At 47.3% G+C, this 19,802-nt stretch overlaps 1 protein-coding gene across 1 annotated transcript; it reads left to right on the forward strand.

The window, feature by feature from the left end:
• The first annotated feature begins 11,592 nt into the window (after positions 1 to 11,592).
• On the forward strand, positions 11,593 to 18,380 carry LOC140420156 (uncharacterized). The gene is made up of 2 exons (XM_072504181.1): positions 11,593 to 12,063; positions 15,286 to 18,380. Exon 2 carries the CDS (start codon positions 15,646 to 15,648, stop codon positions 17,407 to 17,409), a length of 1,764 nt encoding a protein of 587 aa, XP_072360282.1. The 5' UTR covers positions 11,593 to 12,063; positions 15,286 to 15,645; the 3' UTR covers positions 17,410 to 18,380.
• The last annotated feature ends 1,422 nt before the right edge of the window (positions 18,381 to 19,802 follow it).

Consider the following 19,802-nt stretch of genomic DNA (forward strand, 5'->3'; position numbering starts at 1 on the left):
TCCTTACGCTCCTCCATCCCCCCCCCTCCCTAACGCGGGAAAAAGCCATCGCTTTCCTGAGCCAGCCCCGCCCCCTGTGGCGCAGCTCCTGTTGCGGCCTTATCCAAATTCCCCTATCCCCGAGTCTCACCTCCCTCCAGCACCGACGCCCACATTCCTCATTGTCCCCCCATCAAGAACTCTTCCCCCATCCCCACCCATCGTCCCACCCGTGAAACATTCTTTACCCATATTTACAACCCTGTATAGTCAACATCTCCCCCACATCCACAGTCCCTCAGTTCGAGTCCAATTTTTCCGTTTGGATAAAGGTCCAAGCCTCTTCTGGCATTTCAAAATAGTGGTGTCGGTCCTGATAAGTGACCCACAGTCGTCCTAGCTGCAGCATTCCGAATCTCACCCTTTTTTTATGCAGCACCGCCTTGGCCCGGTTGAAGCCAGCTGTCCTCTTTGCCACCTCCACGCTCCAGTCCTGGTATACTCGGATCACCGCATTCTCCCATCTGCTGCTCCACTCCTTCTTGGCCCATCTCAGGACACTCTCTCTGTCTGCGAAGCGATGGAACCTCGCCACTATCGCCCTTGGCGGCTCGCCAGCCTTGTGTCTCCTCGCCAGGACGCGGTGAGCCCCTTCTAGCTCCAGGGGGCTCGGAAAGGCCTCTGCACCCACCAGCGAATGGAGCATCATGCTCACATACGCCCCGGCATCAGCCCCCTCCACTCCTTCGGGGAGACCCAGAATCTGGAGATTCTTCCTCCTCGACCTGTTCTCCAGGACCTCGAGTCTCTCGGCCCACCTCTTGTGCAGCGCCTCGTGCGACTCCATCTTCACCGCCAGGCTCAAGATCTCGTCCTCGTTCTCGTTAGTTTTGTCCTTCACCTCTCTGAGCTCTACGGCCTGGGGCTTCTGGGTCTCCTTCAGCCCCTTGATCGCCAACAGCATTGGCGCCAGCGCCTCCTTTTTAAGCTCCTCCATGCAGCGCCTGAGAAACTCCTGCTGGTCCGGCCCCCATGCTGCTCGATCTCAGACCTCCGCCATCTTGATTTTCCCCCCTCGTTTCTGCCGCTGCTCCAGAGCTTGTTTTTTGGTCGTTCACAGCTAATCCCCTCCATGCGACGGAAGGGGGACCTTACTTCACCTTCCCACACAGGATTTAGTCAAAATACAATTCCGTTGGGGCTCCTCCGGAGAGCCCAAAAGTCCGTTATAGCGGGAGCTGCCGAATATGTGCGGCTTAGCTCCGCATCGCCGCAATTGGAAGTCCAAGAAGCAGAAACTTAACAGGAGAATCCGGTTAAGAAGGTTGATGCAACAGAAGGTCGATGCAACGCGACTGCTTGGAGTCAGTGGACTGGTCCATATTCAATAACAAGGGCAGCACGGTAGCACAAGTGGATAGCACTATGACTTCACAGCACTAGGGTCCCAGGTTCGATTCCCTGCTGGGTCGCTGTCTGTGCGGAGTCTGCACGTTCTCCCTGTTTCTGCGTGGGGTTCCTCCGGGTGCTCCGGTTTCCTCCCACAGTCCAAAGACTTGCAGGTTAGGTGGATTGGCCATGATAAATTGCCTTCGTGACCAAAAAAGGTTAGGAGGGGTTATTGGGTTACAGGGATAGGGTGGAAGTGAGGGCTTAAGTGGGTAGATGTAGACCCGATGGGCCGAATGGCCTCCTTCTGCACTGTATGTTCTATGTTAACTCAGCAGCCAACCTAAACGAGTATGCCAGCACCGTCACAGACTTCATCAGTAAATGTGTAGAAGATTGCGTGCAAAAGAAGGTAGTCTGTACGTTACCCAACCAGAATCCATGGTTTAATTGGGAGATTCGCTCCCGACTGAAGGTGTTCAAGGCAGGCAACCCTGACCTATTCAAGAAATCTATATATGACCTCCGCAAAGCCAACAGGGACTCCCAAGTGACGATACCAAACTACTCTAGAGTCGCAGACTAACGACCGGGACTGTCGTTGGTTGTGCCAGGTCATGCACCCAGATCCTGCGCTGACCCACTGGCAGGTGTGTTTCCGGACATCCTCAATCTCTCCCTCCTCCGTTCCAAGGTTCCCATCGGCTTCAAGAAGACCACCATCATACCGGTGCCAAAGAAGAACCAGGCAACGTGCCTCAATGGCTATCACACGGTGGCCTTGACATTGATCATTATGAATTGCTTCGAGATGTTGGACACATCAACTCCATACTCGCAGCATTCCTTGATCCACTGCAATTTGCATACCGCCACAACCGGTCCACATAAGCCATCTCCCTGACCCTATACTCGCCCCCGAAGCATCTCGACAACAAGGACTCCTATGTCAGACTCCTATTCATTGACTACAGCTCCGCCTTCAACACTATAATCCCAGCCAAGCTCATATCAAAACTCCAAAACTTCGGACTAGGCTCCTCCCTCTGCAACTGGATCCTCGACTTTCTGACCCACAGACCACAATCAGTAAAGATAAACAACAACACCTCCTCCATGATAGTTCTCAATTCAGGAACCCCGCAAGGCTGCACTGCCTATACACACACACAACTGCATGGCAAAATTTGGCTCCAAATCGATCCGCATGTTTGCTGATGACACGACTATAGTGGTTCGAATCACGAACATCTCCACGATAGTCCTCAATACCGGGGCCCCACAAGGCTGCGTACTTAGCCCCCTACTACGCTCGTTATACACACGACTGTGTGGCAAATTCTGCTCCCGCTCCATCTACAAGTTTTCTGATGACACGACGTAATGGGTCGGATATCAAACAACGATGAGTCAGAGTCCAGGAGGGAGATAGAGAGCCTAGTGGCATGGTGTAATGACAACAATCTCTCCCTCAATGTCAGCAAAACTAAGGAGCTGGTCATTGACTTCAGGAAGCAAAATATCGTACACATCCCTGTCTGCATTAATGGGGCTGAGGTGGAGATGGTTCGCAGCTTCAAATTCCGAGGTGTGCACATCACCAGCATTCTGTTCTGGTCCACCCACATCGACGCTACGACCAAGAAACATATACTTCCTCAGGAAACTAAGGAAATTCAGCATGTCCACACTGATTGCCACATGGGAGGCACGGTAACACAGTGGTTAGCATTGTTGCTTCACGGCGCCAGCGTCCCAGGTTTGATTCCCGCTTGGGTCATTGTCTGTGTGGAGTATGCATGTTCTCCCCGTGTCTGCGTGGGTTTCCTCCGGGTGCTCCGATTTCCTCCCACAAGTCCCGAAAGACATGCTTGTCAGGTGACTTGGACATTCTGAATTCTCCCTCAGTGAACCCAAACAGGCACCAGAGTGAGGCGACTAGGGGATTTTCACAGTAACTTCATTGCAGCGTTAACGTAAGCCTACTTGTGACAATTATGAAGATTATCATTGACTTTTACCAATTATTACAGGTGCACCAACTTTTACAGGAGCACCATAGAAAACATCTTATCTGGCTGCATCACAGCTTGTGTTATGGGCCAGGGTTCAGAAAACTCCAAAGTATATCATAGAGTTCACCTGACCTGACAATTGTTCATTGACTTTGGTTCCGATGGGCACAAGGGCCTGCCTTTCAGGTGTTATTCAACAGAGGCCTCAAGCACTTTTAATCAAAACAAGCTTTATTCTACAAATTTAGTTAACATTTTATAAACCCACACAGCAAGCATTTTTATCAACTACAAACATAGAAACCACACACGCTACAGTACTCTATGTATAACCCTTAACAATTCCCCCCTTTAACTGTTCCAATTTAACAAGATCCGATAAACCAGTACCTCCTTTTCAAAGGTGTGGCCCAGCACACAGCACTCAAGACCTGGTATGGATGCTCTTGTTTCCTCTCCAAAAGAGTAGGTTTGAATTCCTTCCAGGAAGCAATTATTTATTTTCAAGTTATCAAGCAGTCTGGAAACAGCTTTTAAAATGAAGATCGAGAGAGAGGCCAAAATACTCCTCTTTCTGAGTACAGCAGCCAAAAATGTGACAACGAAAGCAAAAGACTCAGAGCCACAAAACAGCCCCAAACCAAAGTGAAAGTAAAACCAACACCCAGAGCCACAGCCCAGCTCCACCCACACAATGACATCACTGAAGCCATGTGATAAGACAAAACATTTCTTAAAGGGACACTCCCATGACACTTGGTATGGCAACTGCTCAGCCCAAGACTAAGAAACTACAGAGAGTTGTGAACACAGCCCAGTCCCTCACACGAACCCGCCTCCCATCCATTGACTCTGTCCACACCTCCAGCTGCTTTGGGAAACCGGCAGCAAAATCAAGGACCCTCCCACCGAGGTTATTCTCTTTTCCAATCTCTTCCATTGGGCAGGAGATACAAAAGTCTGAGAACTCGCAATAACAGATTCTAAACAGCTTCTTCCCCGCTGTTACCAGACTGCTGAATGACCCTCTTATGGACTGAACTGATCTCTCCACACATCTTCTCTACTGAGTAGTACTACACTCCGTATGCTTCACCCGATGTCTACATATTTATATTGTGTATTTATCATATGTCCTATGTGTTTTCATGTATAAAATGATCTGTCTGTATTGTACGCAGAACAATACGTTTCACTGTACCTCGGTGCATGTGAATAAATTTAATCAGATCAAACTTTCTTCATTCTGACACTTGGTGAAGTGGGAGGGTCGGAGGGTTTCTTTCTGCTGGATTGGCCGGTCTCACGACTTTGCTTCCAATGGACCGATGCTCTTTGAGCCTGGGGGAGAGCACATTTCCACTGGAATGATCCACAAAGGCTGGAGTACATTGATTTTATCCTGGATAGTAAATAGGGTTATTCCCCCACTACAGGTGGATCTAAAAGAAACCAGATGGGTTTTTACAACGATCGACAATGCTTTCATGGTCATCGATTACTTTTAATTCCAGATTTTTAATTAATTTAAATTTCACCATCTGCATTATCCTGGGTCTCTGGATTACTGGTCTGGCTATTGTTTTCCGAGATGTGTTTTGTGAGAGATGAAGTCACTATAGCCAATAAGTGAGCTGTTTTCGAGTTGTTTCTTTTAAGTCCTGTACTTTCCCACTAACCTGCAGACAAAACAGCTGCAACTGTATTGTGTATAAACATGTGTTATTGTAACTACTCCTTGAGATGCTTCGGTTCGCTGAAGCATTCCCTGCATGATTGTAATAAAGATTCCCGAACTTTATCCAACTCTGGACTCCGAGTGACATTTGTCCCAAAACAACCAGGTGTCAGGAACAGGATCCACTGACGGCTCTGGGGATAAAGCCGAACGGGAGGTGAAACATAAAGGGTTAGGGAGCTGGACAGAGTTTGGCGTGTGTTCAGAGGTCCCAGATAGGGGTCAGCCAGCATCATCACATTGATGGATCTGCACAGAAAAGGTCCAACCAGATGGAACTTATAAGGCCCAAGGTGAGGTCAGTGACGCGGGAATTTGAAGAAGTCTTAGGAGAGAAAGAGGTCAGAGTGGACTCACCCACAGCGGGAAAGGTAATTTTGAAATTTCTTTGGCCCTTTTCGTGACATTTTCTCAGAACTTTCAGTCAAGAAACATAAAAGCTGCATTTGTGCTGGGGGATCACCTCCAGAGGGCAGTGTTTCTGCAACCTCCTACGGTGCCAGATGTATGGAAGACTTTGGAAGTTCAATAAGTTTGTCTATGTTTTGAACAATGTTTCAAGTGTATGGCACTTCTCAGTTAGATCAGTTTTGTCCAAGTCGGGTTGTCTCTACCTGAAGGCAGAAGCTGCCATGCTTTATTGGTTCCAAGGCAGGAAACTCTCGGACATCTTTATGATGCATGTTGATGATACTAGTGAGTTCCAAAACAATGTTACTGACAGGATCAGAACAACATTTAAGGTTGGAGTCAGACTTCTGGGACCTTTAAATAAATTGTATTGGAAATCGGGCAGTGTGGGTCTGATGTGACTTTACATCAACAATCTCAGGGAGACAGTATGAACCCTGTCACAGTCAATGGGGCCGGGGCCTCACAGAAAGATGAAGGTGTTTCCAAAGCTGGGACTGAACTGCTGCAAAGTTGAATTGACGACTGGAGCACACAGGCAAGGCCGGATACAAGTTTTGATGTCTTCGAGCTGAGTTCTGTAATGAAACATCCAGAGGGCAAGGATATTTAAAGGGCAAACAAAACATTAAATAATACAAGATGGAGAAATGTGTGCTGAAATTTCCATCTTTGGGTGAGCTGCAAAATATAAAATGGATTTTTTTAGTGGTGCCTCACTCGGATGAGCCTGGCTCAGTGCCTGTACACTGAGTGATGTGTAAGAATCTCTTTCAGCAGAACAGACAAACATTTCTCATTCTAAATTCAAAGGTCGATGATATTCAGCTCCCATGAATCGAGTGACTCTGTCACATCTTGATGTGATATTTGGTGTGAAATTTCTGTCTGTAACTCCTCCCCTTCTAATATCCTGGAAAAGGACTTTACAAAAGCCATCACTGTTAGTGCAGGATACCCAAATGGAATGTGAAATTCGATCCTATTGTAAGGTCCGCGTTTGGCTCCAATCTGAATTGTAACACTCAAATCAATTACATGTCAGACTGTGTTGTGAAAGTTACCTGCAGCTCCTGACTAGTTACAGACCATTCCAGGTACAAGAATATTGTCACAGAATTTATTAAATTAATTGTAATAAGTACAAAATCACAATAATTAACAAAGGCAGTGGATCAGTCCGTTCACTCTGGATCACCAGCCCTCAGCTTCCAGGTGACTGTGGAGCTGTCTCTTGTTCTGTTGACTGAAGTCTATCCTCTTTCTTCATATTGTATTGTGCACCGAGCTCCAGAGAATTGTAGCTCACTAACCCTTTCTAGTACCTACCTCTAACCATGGCTGGTAGTTTCCTGTGGTTCTGATTGGCCCAAGCAGCCCATGATCAGTCCCTGATTGGTTAAATGGGGCACGATCAATGTCTGATTGGTCTCTGAAGGATATCGGTCACCTTGCTGATGTGTGATGTCAGTTTCTCATTGTGGTGTCACTTCCTCATGATTAATATTCGTCAGGCTCATCGTCCTAACTGATGCCTAAAGTCACCCATGATTATTGTGGTACATTAATTACAAGCCTTATTTAATACTTCCTGTATACTCTACCTACAATGTAACTACTGTTAGGAGGCCCGTTAACTACTCACACAAGAGACCTTGTAACTTATTATTTCTTATCTCGAGCAAAGCTGATTCCACACCCTGAACCTTCAGGCTAAGTTGATCTCTCAGTACTGAACTAATGAACAGGAGCAATCCCGTTATCTTTTCCGAGCTTCATGCATTCCAATATGTCAAATACCCTTCAACATTTAGATTCCAGCCTTGGTCACCTTTCAAACAAGTCTCTGTAATGTCTATCAGGACACACATTTATCTCTATCCGTGCTGACAATTCTTTTTTTTTTCAATTTAGAGTACCCAATTCATTTTTTCCAATTAAGGGGCAATTTAGCGTGGCCAATCCACCTACCCTGCACATCTTTCAATTGTGGAGGTGAAACCCACGCAAACACGGGGAGAATGTGCAAACTCCACATGACAATGACCCAGAGCCAGGATTGAACCTGGGACCTCGGCGCTGTGAGGCACCACTGCTAACCACTGCGCTACCGTGCTGCCCCATCTGCGCTGACAATTCATCCAATCTGTTACCAATGCTGTGTGCATTTTCAATCCATTTTCAGGGGTTCAATAATCCAATAGGGATTTCAAGTGAAACCTCTTCATCCAGTGGGTGGTGAGAATGTGGAACTCGCTACCACAGCGAGTGGTTGAGGTGAACAACATGAATACGCCTGTATCTTGACAAGGGAGAAAGGAATAGAAGGATATGCTGATGGGGGGAGATGAAGAGGGGAGGGTGGAGGCTCATGTGGAGCATAAATACTGACAGAGACCAATTGAGCCGACTGGCCTGGCCCTGTGCTGTAGACTCAATGGAACCGAGACAAATGTATTTATTTTAGATCTACCTGTAGTAGTATGATAAAACTTTTTTCTTGGGATGGAGGCATCACTGGCTGGGTCAGCATTTGTTGCCCATTCATAATTCCCTTGAACTGAGTGGCTTGCTAGGTCATTACAGTGGGGGACAGTTAAGAGTCAACCACATCTGTGTGGCTCTGGAGTCACATGTGGGCCAGACTGGGTAAGGATGGCAGATTTCCTTCACTAAAGGACAGATGGGTGTTTACAACAATCGATAATGGTTTCATGGTCATCTTTAGACTTTTAATTCCAAATTTTTATTGAATTCAAATTTCACCATCTGTCCTGGTGGGATTCGAACCCCAGAATAATACCTGGGTCTCTGGATTACTCGTCCAGCGGCAATACCACTAGGCCACCGCCTCCCCCATACTATCGAGGATAAAATAAATGCAAAGTCGTGAGACTGTCCAGAATGTACCTGTTGTGTGGAACCTTGGTCAGACCGCAGCTGGAGGACTGTGTGCAGTTTTACTGCCCTTGTCGCCAGAGGGAAAGGGTAACAAAGGTTCACCAGACTTGTTCCGGGGGTGGCAGGACTGCCCTTTGAGGAGAGATTGGGGAAACCTGGCCTGTGTTCTCTAGAGTTTCAAAAAATGAGAAGTGACCTCAATGAAACCTACAAAATACATAATGGAATAGACAGGGTGGGTACAGGTGAGAGGTTTCCCCTGGTTGGAGAGTCTGGAACCAGGGGACACAATTTAAAAATAAGGGGGAAGCCACTTAGGACCGGTCTCGGAGGAGACATTTCTTTACTCAGAGGGTTGTGAATCTTTGGAATTCTGTACCCCAGAGGGCTGTGCAAGCTCAGTCACTGAGTGTGTTTAAAGCAGAGACTGACAGATATCTAAATACCATTAACACAAAGGGATATGGGGATAGTGTGGGGGGAAAGGCATTGAAGTGGTTGATCAGCCATGATCGTATTGAATGGTGGAGCAGGCTCGATGGGCTGAATGGCCAAGTCCTGCTCCCATGTTCCAATGTTGCAAAGGTAGGTAGGTAAGTAAATTGTGAAGGGGACATAAGGAGATTACGAAGGGATATAGATAGGTTACGTGAGTGGGAAAAGATCTGGGAAATGGAGAACAACGTGGGAAAATGTGAAATTGTCCATGTTGGCAGAAAGAATAAAAAAGCTTTTTATCGAAATGGTGAGAGATTGCAGAGCTCTGAGATTCAGAGGGATCTGGATGTCCAAGAGCATGAATCACAAAAGGCGAGTATACAGGTACAGCAAGTAATTAGGAAAGCTAATAGAATGTTATTGTTTATTGTGAGGGGAATTGAATACAAAAGTAGGTTATGCTTTTGTTAGCATGAATGAATCCAAAAGAATCCCTCGACATTCAGGTCTGCTTCAAACATCAAAGTTTATTGTTGTAACACCGGCGGGGAGTAAGCCTCTGGGCAAAGGCAGATACCTCTCCACTGAACAAAGAGAATCATCATCATTTATACAATTTCAAATAGTTAGTCAGCCCAACCCAGCCGGACATGATCCAATCACAATGATTATAGATTGCACACATTGACTGGTAGATCCAATGAAAGTGGTTACTGGGCAGCAGGGAACTGCGTGATCAGCTCATGGACAGCTAGGGGGTTACTCATGAACTCATGATGCCTTCCAGACCCCCTCATCGACCGTCCTTGGGTCTTGAGTATACATAACTCCCTTATCTTAACCTTGTTACTGGCTGGTACCATTGTCAGAATTCCATAAGAGCATCCCCCTTTGTGAGAAAGAGAGAGAGAGAGCTGACTGGTGGTAATTTCATCTGAGGGTCACCACACCTCAGATGAGGAGCAATGCTGAGGAGGCAGGGCCTTCATGGATGACCTCAGCCGGTACCGAGTAGAACCCACGCTGTTGGTGTCGCTCAGTATCACAAACCAGCCATCCAGCCAACTGAGCTAACTAATCCCCTGAAATATTAATTATTGCCTGTCTCCCATCACACCATTTAATGTTGTTTCTCAGTCCATGTCAGACAACCTGCCCCATACCTTGATAATTTTCTTCTGCGAGAAACACAGAGATAAATTAAACAAAAGATCCATGTACCCTTCATTGCCCATCACCATGGCAAGGTGGCATGTTTTAAGGGGATCCAAACAGAAATGGGAAGGAAACAGCTTCCAACTTCCAAACCAACTTTCAATCTGTGATCCTTATGAAATTTGAAACCAGGTATTCGCAACAAGGCTCCAAGGGCGTCAGCCCACTGGAGTCAAAGTCGTGAGACCAGCCAGTCCAGCAGAGGAAACACGCCAACCATTCCCATTGACCAACTGTCAGAATGAACAAAATGCAGTCCTGGAAGTAATTGAGAGTAGCAACACTAACAGCAGAATCCAACCCCTGTAATCACTTGTGAACTTGTTTGTGTCTCAGCAGCTGCGATGAATCACGGAATCCCTTCCCACATTCAGAGCAGGTGAACGGCCTCTCCCCAGTGTGAACTCGCTCATGTGCCTGCAGGTGGGATAACTGAGTGAATCCCTTCCCACACTGAGAGCAGGTAAACGGCTTCTCCCCAGTGCAAACTCGCTGGTGTCTCTGTAGGTTGGATAACCGAGTGAATCCCTTCCTACAATGAGAGCAGGCGAATGGCTTCTCCCCAGTGTGAACGCGACGGTGTGCCCGCAGGTTGGATAACAAAGTGAATGTTTTCCCTCACTGAGAACAGGTGAATGGCCTCTCCCCTGTGTGAACTCGCTGGTGTGTCTGCAGGCTGGACATATGAGTGAATGTCTTCCCACACTGAGAGCAGGTGAATGGCTTCTCACCAGTGTGAACGCCCTGGTGTGTCTGCAGGTGGGATAAGCGAGTGAATCCCTTCCCACACTGGGAGCAGGTGAACGGTCTCTCCCCAGAGTGAACTCGCTGGTGTAGCTGCAGGTTATTGAACCGAGTTAATCCTTTCACACACTGAGAGCAGGTGAACAACCCCCCCCCCCCCCCCCCCCCCAGTGTGAGTTCGCTGGTGTATCTGCAGGCTAATCAACTGAGTGAATCCCTTCTCACGCTGAGAGCAGGTGAACGCCTTTCCCCAGTGTGAACTCGCTCGTGTATCTGCAGGTGGGATAACTGAGTGAATCCCTTCCCACACTGGGAGCACGTAACCGGCCTCTCCCCTGTGTAAACTCGCTGGTGTCTCTGCCGGTTGGATGAGGAAATAAATCCCTTCCCACACAGAGCAGGCGGCAAAATGTGGAGCGTAGGGGCTTTTCAGAGTAACTTCATTGCAGTGTTAATGTAAGCCTACTTGTGACAATAAAGATTATTGAAAAAAAGAGGTCGCAAATTCAAAACAGAGCTGAAGAGAAACTGCTTCTCCCAAAGGGCTGTGAATCTGTGGAATTCACTACCCCAGAGTGTGGTGGACCTGGGACAGTGAGTAAATTTAGGGAGGAGTTAGACAGATTTTTAGTCGGGTTGAAGGGTTCTTCTCGATGGGCCAAATGGCCTAATTCTGCTCCTATATCTTATGACCTTATAAAGGGGGAGACATTGAGTTGCTCCCAGATGTTGTCCAGATGTTTCAGTCAGAAACTCATTGTCCAACCTCCACATTGTGACATCACAAAGGAGCTCGTCCTCTTAATCAACCAATAGGAATAAGCCCGCTCCGCCGTGACGTCACTGCCCAGCGCGCAGATGCGGGAGCCCCGCTCCCACTCATTGTTCTCCTTCCCCCACATATCCTCGAGACAAAGTTTCCAGGCAACCGGCTGACAGTTCCGGCCGTCGGTGAGTCCCCTCCCCCACCACTAATACGGGATTGCGCATGTCTAAGGGAAGGGGCAGCTGCGCATGTACAGGGGAGCTCACTTCCGCTGACCTTATTGCTGAGATGACCAATAGGAAGACTGGAGGACCGGAAGGACTCTGCTCCTCCGCCAATCAGAGCTCCCCCATTGTCTCAATGCGGAAGTTCGACACGGAGGTTTCTGCCGAGCAAAACTTGTTCCTCCGACCCTAAATGAGCTTGAGCTGCACACAGACAGAACCTTCCTCCTGTCTCCAACATCTGTGAGTAAAACACTTTCTTTTCTCCCTCTTTCCGTTTATTGTCTTCAATTGGTGATTTGCAGCAACTGAAGAGAAAGGAAGTGAATCCAGAGAGGGTGCAGACCCTGGAAAGCTTGGCCCAGGTCTCTCTCTCTCTCTCACTCAAAGACATTCACATCCTTTGGTCACTCAGCTTGACACATTTATTTGTCTGGCTAAAAGGATGGTCTCTTTCCTAATGTTCACAATTAAAGGTCTGGTTTCCCCAGGAGATGACGGACATTTAAGATGACAGTAAACAGGGCCAATCCAACTCAGCCAATTACTTCTCTGTAGGTCTACTGTCCATCATCAACAAAGTGATGGAAGGAGTCATCAAAGTTGCTATTAAGTGGCAATTATTCTGCAATAACCTGTTCCTGGATGCTCAGTTTGGGTTCCGCCAGGGTCACTCAGCTCCTGACCTCATTACAGCCTTAGTTGAAACTTGGACGAAAGAGTTGAATGCCAGAAGTGAGGTGAGAGTAACTACCCTTGACATCAATGCAGCATTTGACCGAGTATGGTATCAAGGAGCCCTAGCTAAACTGGAGTCAATGGGAATCTCCACTGGTTTGAGTCATACCTGGCACAAAGGAAGATGGTTGTCGTGATTGGAGGTCAATCATCTCAGCTCCAGGACATCACTGCAGGAGTTCCTCAGGACAATTTCCTCAGCCCAACCATCTTCAGCTGCTTCATCAATGATCTCCCTTCCATCATAAGGTGAGAAGTGGTGATGTTTGTGGATGACTGCACAATGTTCAGCACCATTCTCAACTCCTCAGATAATGAAGCAGTCCATGTCCAAATTCAGTAAGACCTGGACAATATCCAGGCTTGGCCTAATAAGTGGCAAGTTACATTTGTGCTACACAAGTGCCAGGCAATGACCATCTCCTACAAGAGAGGATCTAACCACCACCCCTTGACATTCAGTGGCATTTTCATTGCTGAATCCCCCACAACCAACATCCTGGGGGTTACCATTGATCAAAACTGAACTGGACTAACCATATTAATACTGTAGCTCCCAGGGCTGGGAATCCTACAGCGAGTAACACACCACCTGATGCCCCAAAGCTTGTCTACCGGACATCTACAAGCACAAGTCAGGAGTGTAATGGAATACGCTCCACTTTGCTGGATGAGTGCAGCTCCAACAACACTCAAGAAGCTCGACACTATCCAGGACAAGGCCGCCTGATTGATTGCGTCGCCTTCCACAAACATTCAAACCGTCCACCACCAACAAACAGTAGCAGCTGTGTATACCATCTACAAGATATACTGCAATAAATCATAAAGGTTCCTCAGACAGCACCTTCCAAACCCACAACCACTACCATCTAGAAGGACAAGAGCAGCAGATACCTGGGAACCTCACCACCTGGAGGTTCGTTTCCAAGTTAGACACCACCCTGACTTGGAAATATACTGTCCCTGGGGCAACATCCTGGAATTCCCTCCCTAACAGCACAGGGGATGTAGGGCAGCATGGTGGAGCAGTGGTTAGCGCTGCTGCCTCACGGCGCCGAGGTCCCAGGTTCGATCCCGGCTCTGGGTCACTGTCCGTGTGTAGTTTGCACACTCTCCCCTTGTTTACGTGGGTTTCGCCCCCACAACCCAAAGGTGGTCACCGCATTATAGGAAGGACGTGGAGGCTTTGGAGCGGGTGCAGAGGAGATTTACCAGGATGTTGCCTGGTATGGAGGGAAAATCTTATGAGGAAAGGCTGATGGACTTGAGGTTGTTTTCGTTGGAGAGAAGAAGGTTAAGAGGAGACTTAATAGAGGCATACAAAATGATCAGGGGGTTGGATAGGGTGGACAGTGAGAGCCTTCTCCCGCGGATGGATATGGCTGCCACGAGGGGACATAACTTTAAACTGAGGGGTAATAGATATAGGACAGAGGTCAGAGGTAGGTTCTTTACGCAAAGAGTAGTGAGGCCGTGGAATGCCCTACCTGCTACAGTAGTGAACTCGCCAACATTGAGGGCATCTAAAAGTTTATTGGATAAACATATGGATGATAATGGCATTGTGTAGGTTAGATGGCTTTTGTTTCGGTGCAACATCGTGGGCCGAAGGGCCAGTACTGCGCTGTATTGTTCTATGTTCTATGTTCTATGTGCACGGTAGGTGGATTGGCCACGCTAAATTGCCCCTTAATTGGAAAAAATGAATTGGGAACTTTAAATATATAAAAAACAATTTAAAAAAAAAAAAAAAAAACAGCACAGGGGATGTACCTACACCTCAAGGCCTGCAGCAGTTCAAGAAGGCAGCTCACCGCTACTTCGGAAGGGCAACTGGGGATGGGCAATAAATGCTGGCCTGACCAGCATTGTCCACATCCCGTCAATTAATTTAAAAAAATTCAATATTGGACAGAGATATGTCGAGTGTGTTTATATGGTATGTATTATATATATTATTGATGGCTCTGTGATAACATACATCTATTATTATTTCTAGTTTTGTAATATAGTACTGTACCGACATTATATATTTCCAGTCATTGCAGCAATGACAGAATCCATTTGGTAACTCAAGTCAATGCTGACTCTCTGTACAGCAATCCAGTCAGTGCCATTCCCCCTCGATATCCCTGTTCACCAGCAAGTTTTTTTTCTTCAAGTAACCATCCTATTTTATTTTAAATTATTGATCATCTCGACTTCCACAACCCTTGTGGGCAGTGAGTTCCCTGTCATGACCACTCCATGACTAAATAAAATTCTTCCTCAGAATTTCCCCATCTCTAATCAGTAAATGTACTGATATGGAGATTCTGTACTCTTGTACAGGTTTTAGTGAGTTTAGATTTGTTGATCAGCACCTTCAGGAAAATTGGGAGGAAAAGTAAGTGAATACAGCCTGTATATTACACCCATTTTTCATCCAGTAATATAGACATATATCTGTCTGGCAGCCTGCATGAAGTTTTTCAGGTCTCTGTGTCCAGGACAGGAAGCAGTGAGCTTGGATCTCTCAATCAGCCTGAATCAGCACCTTCAGGAGAATTGGGAGGGTGAATATTAGATACAGCAGAGTGAGAATGGAGGGAGAGTGTGTGGGATGGAGATTTAGAGCATTTCAGGGAAAGAGAGAGGAAAGAATGTTCGATAGAAACTAGAATTGTCTGTTCTGAGTTTCTATCCTGTACTGACAATGATTACTATTGTAAAATCTGTTCACAGGAAGTTCGAACGAGAGGAGTTTGAGGCCAATATCTCAAACTAAATATCACGTCAAGAACTGACTGAGTCACTCAATTCTTGGGATCATTGGCCTTTGAATCTAGAAGGAGAAATGTTTGTCTATTCTGTCTGTTTCAAGAGATTTTAAACATCAGTGTGTCTGGAAAAGCACTGAGACACATATGCATACCCGTGTGAGACTGTTACAGAGCACTGACTGTGGAAAGAGCATTAACCAGCGACACAGCCTGAAAAAAATACTTCACCATTCAGAGCAGGGAGAGACTGTATAGGTGTTCTGTGTGTGGACGAGGCTTCAACTGATCGTCCAACGTGGTGAGACGCAAGATCACCCGGACCATGGAGAAACCATGGAAATGTGAGGATTGTGGGAAGGGATTCAGAGCCCCGTGCGAGCTGGAAAGGCATCAACGCAGTCACACTGGAGAGAGGCCGTTCACCTGCTCTCAGTGTGAAAAGGGATTCACTGACATAAGCAGCCTGCGGAGACACAAACGAGTTCACACTGGAGAGAGGTCTTTCACCTGCTCTCAGTGTGAAAAGGGATTCACTGACATTGGCAACATGCGGAGACATGAACGAGTTCACACTGGGGAGAGGCCGTTCACCTGCTCTGACTGTGGGAAGGGATTCACTCAGTTATCCAGCCTGCAGGGACACCAGCGAGTTCACACTGGAGAGAGGCCGTTCACCTGCTCTCAGTGTGAAAAGGGATTCACTGACATTGGCAACCTGCGGATACACGAACGAATTCACACTGGAGAGAGGCCTTTCATCTGCTTTCAGTGTGAAAAGGGATTCGCTGACATTGGCAGCCTGCGGAGACACGAACGAGTTCACACTGGAGAGAAGCCTTTCACCTGCTCTCAGTGTGAAAAGGGATTCAATGACATTGGCAACCTGCGGAGACACGAACGAGTTCACACCGGGGAGAGGCCATTCACCTGCTCTCAGTGTGAAAAGGAATTCACTCAAATTGGCAACCTGCAGAGACATGAACGAGTTCACACTGGAGAGAGGCCGTTCACCTGCTCTCAGTGTGAAAAGGGATTCACTGACATAAGCAGCCTGCGGAGACACAAACGAGTTCACACTGGAGAGAGGTCTTTCACCTGCTCTCAGTGTGAAAAGGGATTCACTGACATTGGCAACCTGCGGAGACATGAACGAGTTCACACTGGGGAGAGGCCGTTCACCTGCTCTGACTGTGGGAAGGGATTCACTCAGTTATCCAGCCTGCAGGGACACCAGCGAGTTCACACTGGAGAGAGGCCGTTCACCTGCTCTCAGTGTGAAAAGGGATTCACTGACATTGGCAACCTGCGGATACACGAACGAATTCACACTGGAGAGAGGCCTTTCATCTGCTTTCAGTGTGAAAAGGGATTCGCTGACATTGGCAGCCTGCGGAGACACGAACGAGTTCACACTGGAGAGAAGCCTTTCACCTGCTCTCAGTGTGAAAAGGGATTCAATGACATTGGCAACCTGCGGAGACACGAACGAGTTCACACCGGGGAGAGGCCATTCACCTGCTCTCAGTGTGAAAAGGAATTCACTCAAATTGGCAACCTGCAGAGACATGAACGAGTTCACACTGGAGAGAGGCCTTTCACCTGCTCTCAGTGTGAAAAGGGATTCAATGACATTGGCAACCTGCGGAGACACGAACGAGTTCACACTGGGGAGAGGCCATTCACCTGCTCTGACTGTGGGAAGGGATTCACTCGGTTATCCAGCCTGCAGAGACACCAGAGTGTTCACACCGGGGAGAAGCCGTTCATCTGCTCTGTGTGTGATATGGGATCTACTCAATTATCCAACCTGCTGAAACACAATGTCACTCATACCAAGAGCAGGCCCTTTAAATGCTCTGACTGCAAGAGGGGTTTCAAAAGCTCTCAGCTACTGATGTCTCACCAGCGCGTTCACTCTGAGGAGAGACTGTTCAGCTGCTCTCACTGCACAAAGAGCTTTAGAACCTCACCCAACCTGATGAAACACGAGCGAGGTCACACCGGGGAGAGCCTGTTCACCTCTCCGACTGGGAAAAGATTCACTCGGTCATCACTTGCTGAGCCACAATGTCACTCACAGCAATGAGTGACCCTTTAAATGCTCTGACTATGGGAGTGGGATTAAAAGCTCTCGGGTACTGATGTCCCACCAGCGCATTCACACTGAGGAGAAACTGTTCAGCTGCTCTCACTGCACAAAGTGGTTTCAAACATCATCCACATTGCGGAGACACCAGCGAGTTTACACTGGAAAGAAGCCATTCACCTGCTCTCACTGTGGGGAGGGATTCACTCAGTCGTCCAACATGCTGAGACACCAAAGGGTTCACAAGTGATGACGGGTTGGATTCTGCTGTTATTCCTGCTGTTAATCACATCCAGGACTGAACCTGGAGTGGGTGGATGGGTTTGCCTCCTCTTCAACTCCCTCCCCGGGCCTACTTTCTGGCGCGGCCGGCCCCTGAACACCTACTCCATCTTGAGTCGGGAGCGGCGTGCTAAAGAAGTCCCCCGCGCATGCACAGGATGGCGCGGCCCAACTGCGCATGCGTGGGTTGGCGCGGCGCCCATTTGGCAACGCGAAAGGAGGCTGGAGCAGCGTGAACTGCTCCAGCGCCGTGCTGGCCCCTATGGGGGCCAGAATCGTACGTAACCGGGCCCGGTTTGCGACGGCATTCACGATGGCGCGAACTCTTGGGCCCAATATTGGAGAATCGCCCCCAAGGTGTTCTGCATTAACCTTGCTTGTTGCTAAGGCTTTGCTACATTTTGTGAATGTTTCTGTTAAGGCTGCAAAACTTTTTCATTACTAGATGTATTTGTAGAACAACGGTTTATTCATTACGAGGGCTTTTATGCAACTTTTCTTGAAACCGTGTTAGATTCTGACACGTATTAAGTTGCTGTACAGCAATACTCATATTTTTATCTGAAACAATGACTTTGCCTTGTGGATATTCCATTTTCTGTCTGTATGTATACTGAATTTAAGAATGATACTGCATTGATTCTTCAAGGTACCAATAAATCAGTGAAGCAATAAATCTGTCATCGATTAATGAGCCTCTTCCTTTGACCTATAGGAATCTTTACTTTTTCTTGTTAACCACAGTTGCGTCACTTTTCCTGTTGGATATTTGTTTCTTAAAGGAATCTATATTTTATGTAAATATGTGATAATTCTTTAAATGCGATTGTATCATTACAAATTTTATTGTAAGTTCCTAACCAACTGCAGACAACTTGCCCCTCATGGCTTGACAGTTTCCTTCTGAGACAGAACCATGTAACCACCAAAGCCTATCTTCATCTGAACTGCATGCTTTGGGGTTCCAAACAGGAACAGGAACTATCTGTCATCTACCTTCCAAACACCCTTTCACTCTGTGATCCTTGTGAAATTTGAAGCCAAGTATTTGCCACAAGGCTCAAGAGCATCAGCCCACTGGAGGCAAAGTCGTGAGACCGGCCAGTCCAGCAGAACAAAATCCCTCCGACCCTCCCCATTGACCAACTGACAGAATGAACACAATGCTGTTCTGGGTGTAATTGAGAGTAGCAACAATAACAGCAGAATCCAACCCCTGTAATCACTTGTGACCTTGTTGGTGTCTCAGCAGGTACAAGGAAACACAGAATCCCTTCTCAATTTGAGTGCAGGTGAATGCTCACTCCCCGGGGTGAACTGGCTGATGTCTCCGCAGGGTGGATAAATGTCTGAATCCCTTCCCACACTGAGAGCAGCTGAATGGCCTCTCCCAGTGTGAATGCGCCAATGAGCTTCCAGTGCAGATGGAGCTTTGAATCTCTTCCCACAGTCCCGGCATTTCCACTGTTTCTCCATGTTTTGGGTCTCCTTGTGTCTCTCCAGGTTAGACAATTGAAGCCTTACTCGTACAGAGAACACGTGTACAGTCCCTCCCCGCTGTGAAGCTCTGTAACTGGTTGAAGCTCTTTCCACAGTCAGTGCTCTGGAACACTCTCACTCGGGTGTGTGTGACCCAAAGAATCAAGTGACTGTCAGATCAAGATGTGATGTTTGGGATTTCTGACCGTAATACCTCCTTTTCTAATATCCTGGAAAAACAATTTACAAAATACATCACTGCAAATAAAGGATAGAAACTCAGAACAGACAGTTCTAGTTTCTCTGGAACATTCTTCCCTCCCTTATTCCCCAAAAGCTGTAAATCTCCATCCCACACACACTCCCTCCATTCACTGTATCTAATATTCACCCTCCCAATTCTCCTGAAGGTGCTGATTCAGGCTGATTGACAGATCCCTGCTCACTGCTTCCTGTCCTGGACACAGAGATCATAACAAATAGGAGCTGCAGTCGACCATTTGGCCCATTAAACTTGCTCAACCCTTTATTTGTCGTATGAGGAACGGTTGAGGACTCTGGGTCTGTACTCGTTGGAGTTTAGAAGGATCAGGGGGGGATATTATTGAATCTTACAGGATACTGCGAGGCCT

This window comes from Scyliorhinus torazame, chromosome 5 (assembly GCF_047496885.1).
Source record: "Scyliorhinus torazame isolate Kashiwa2021f chromosome 5, sScyTor2.1, whole genome shotgun sequence".
NCBI classification, from domain to species: Eukaryota; Metazoa; Chordata; class Chondrichthyes; order Carcharhiniformes; family Scyliorhinidae; genus Scyliorhinus; species Scyliorhinus torazame.

Bases quoted from the DNA above. Each gene is read 5' to 3' on its own strand.
- LOC140420156 (XM_072504181.1), top strand. From the start codon at position 15,646: ATGGAGAAACCATGGAAATGTGAGGATTGTGGGAAGGGATTCAGAGCC.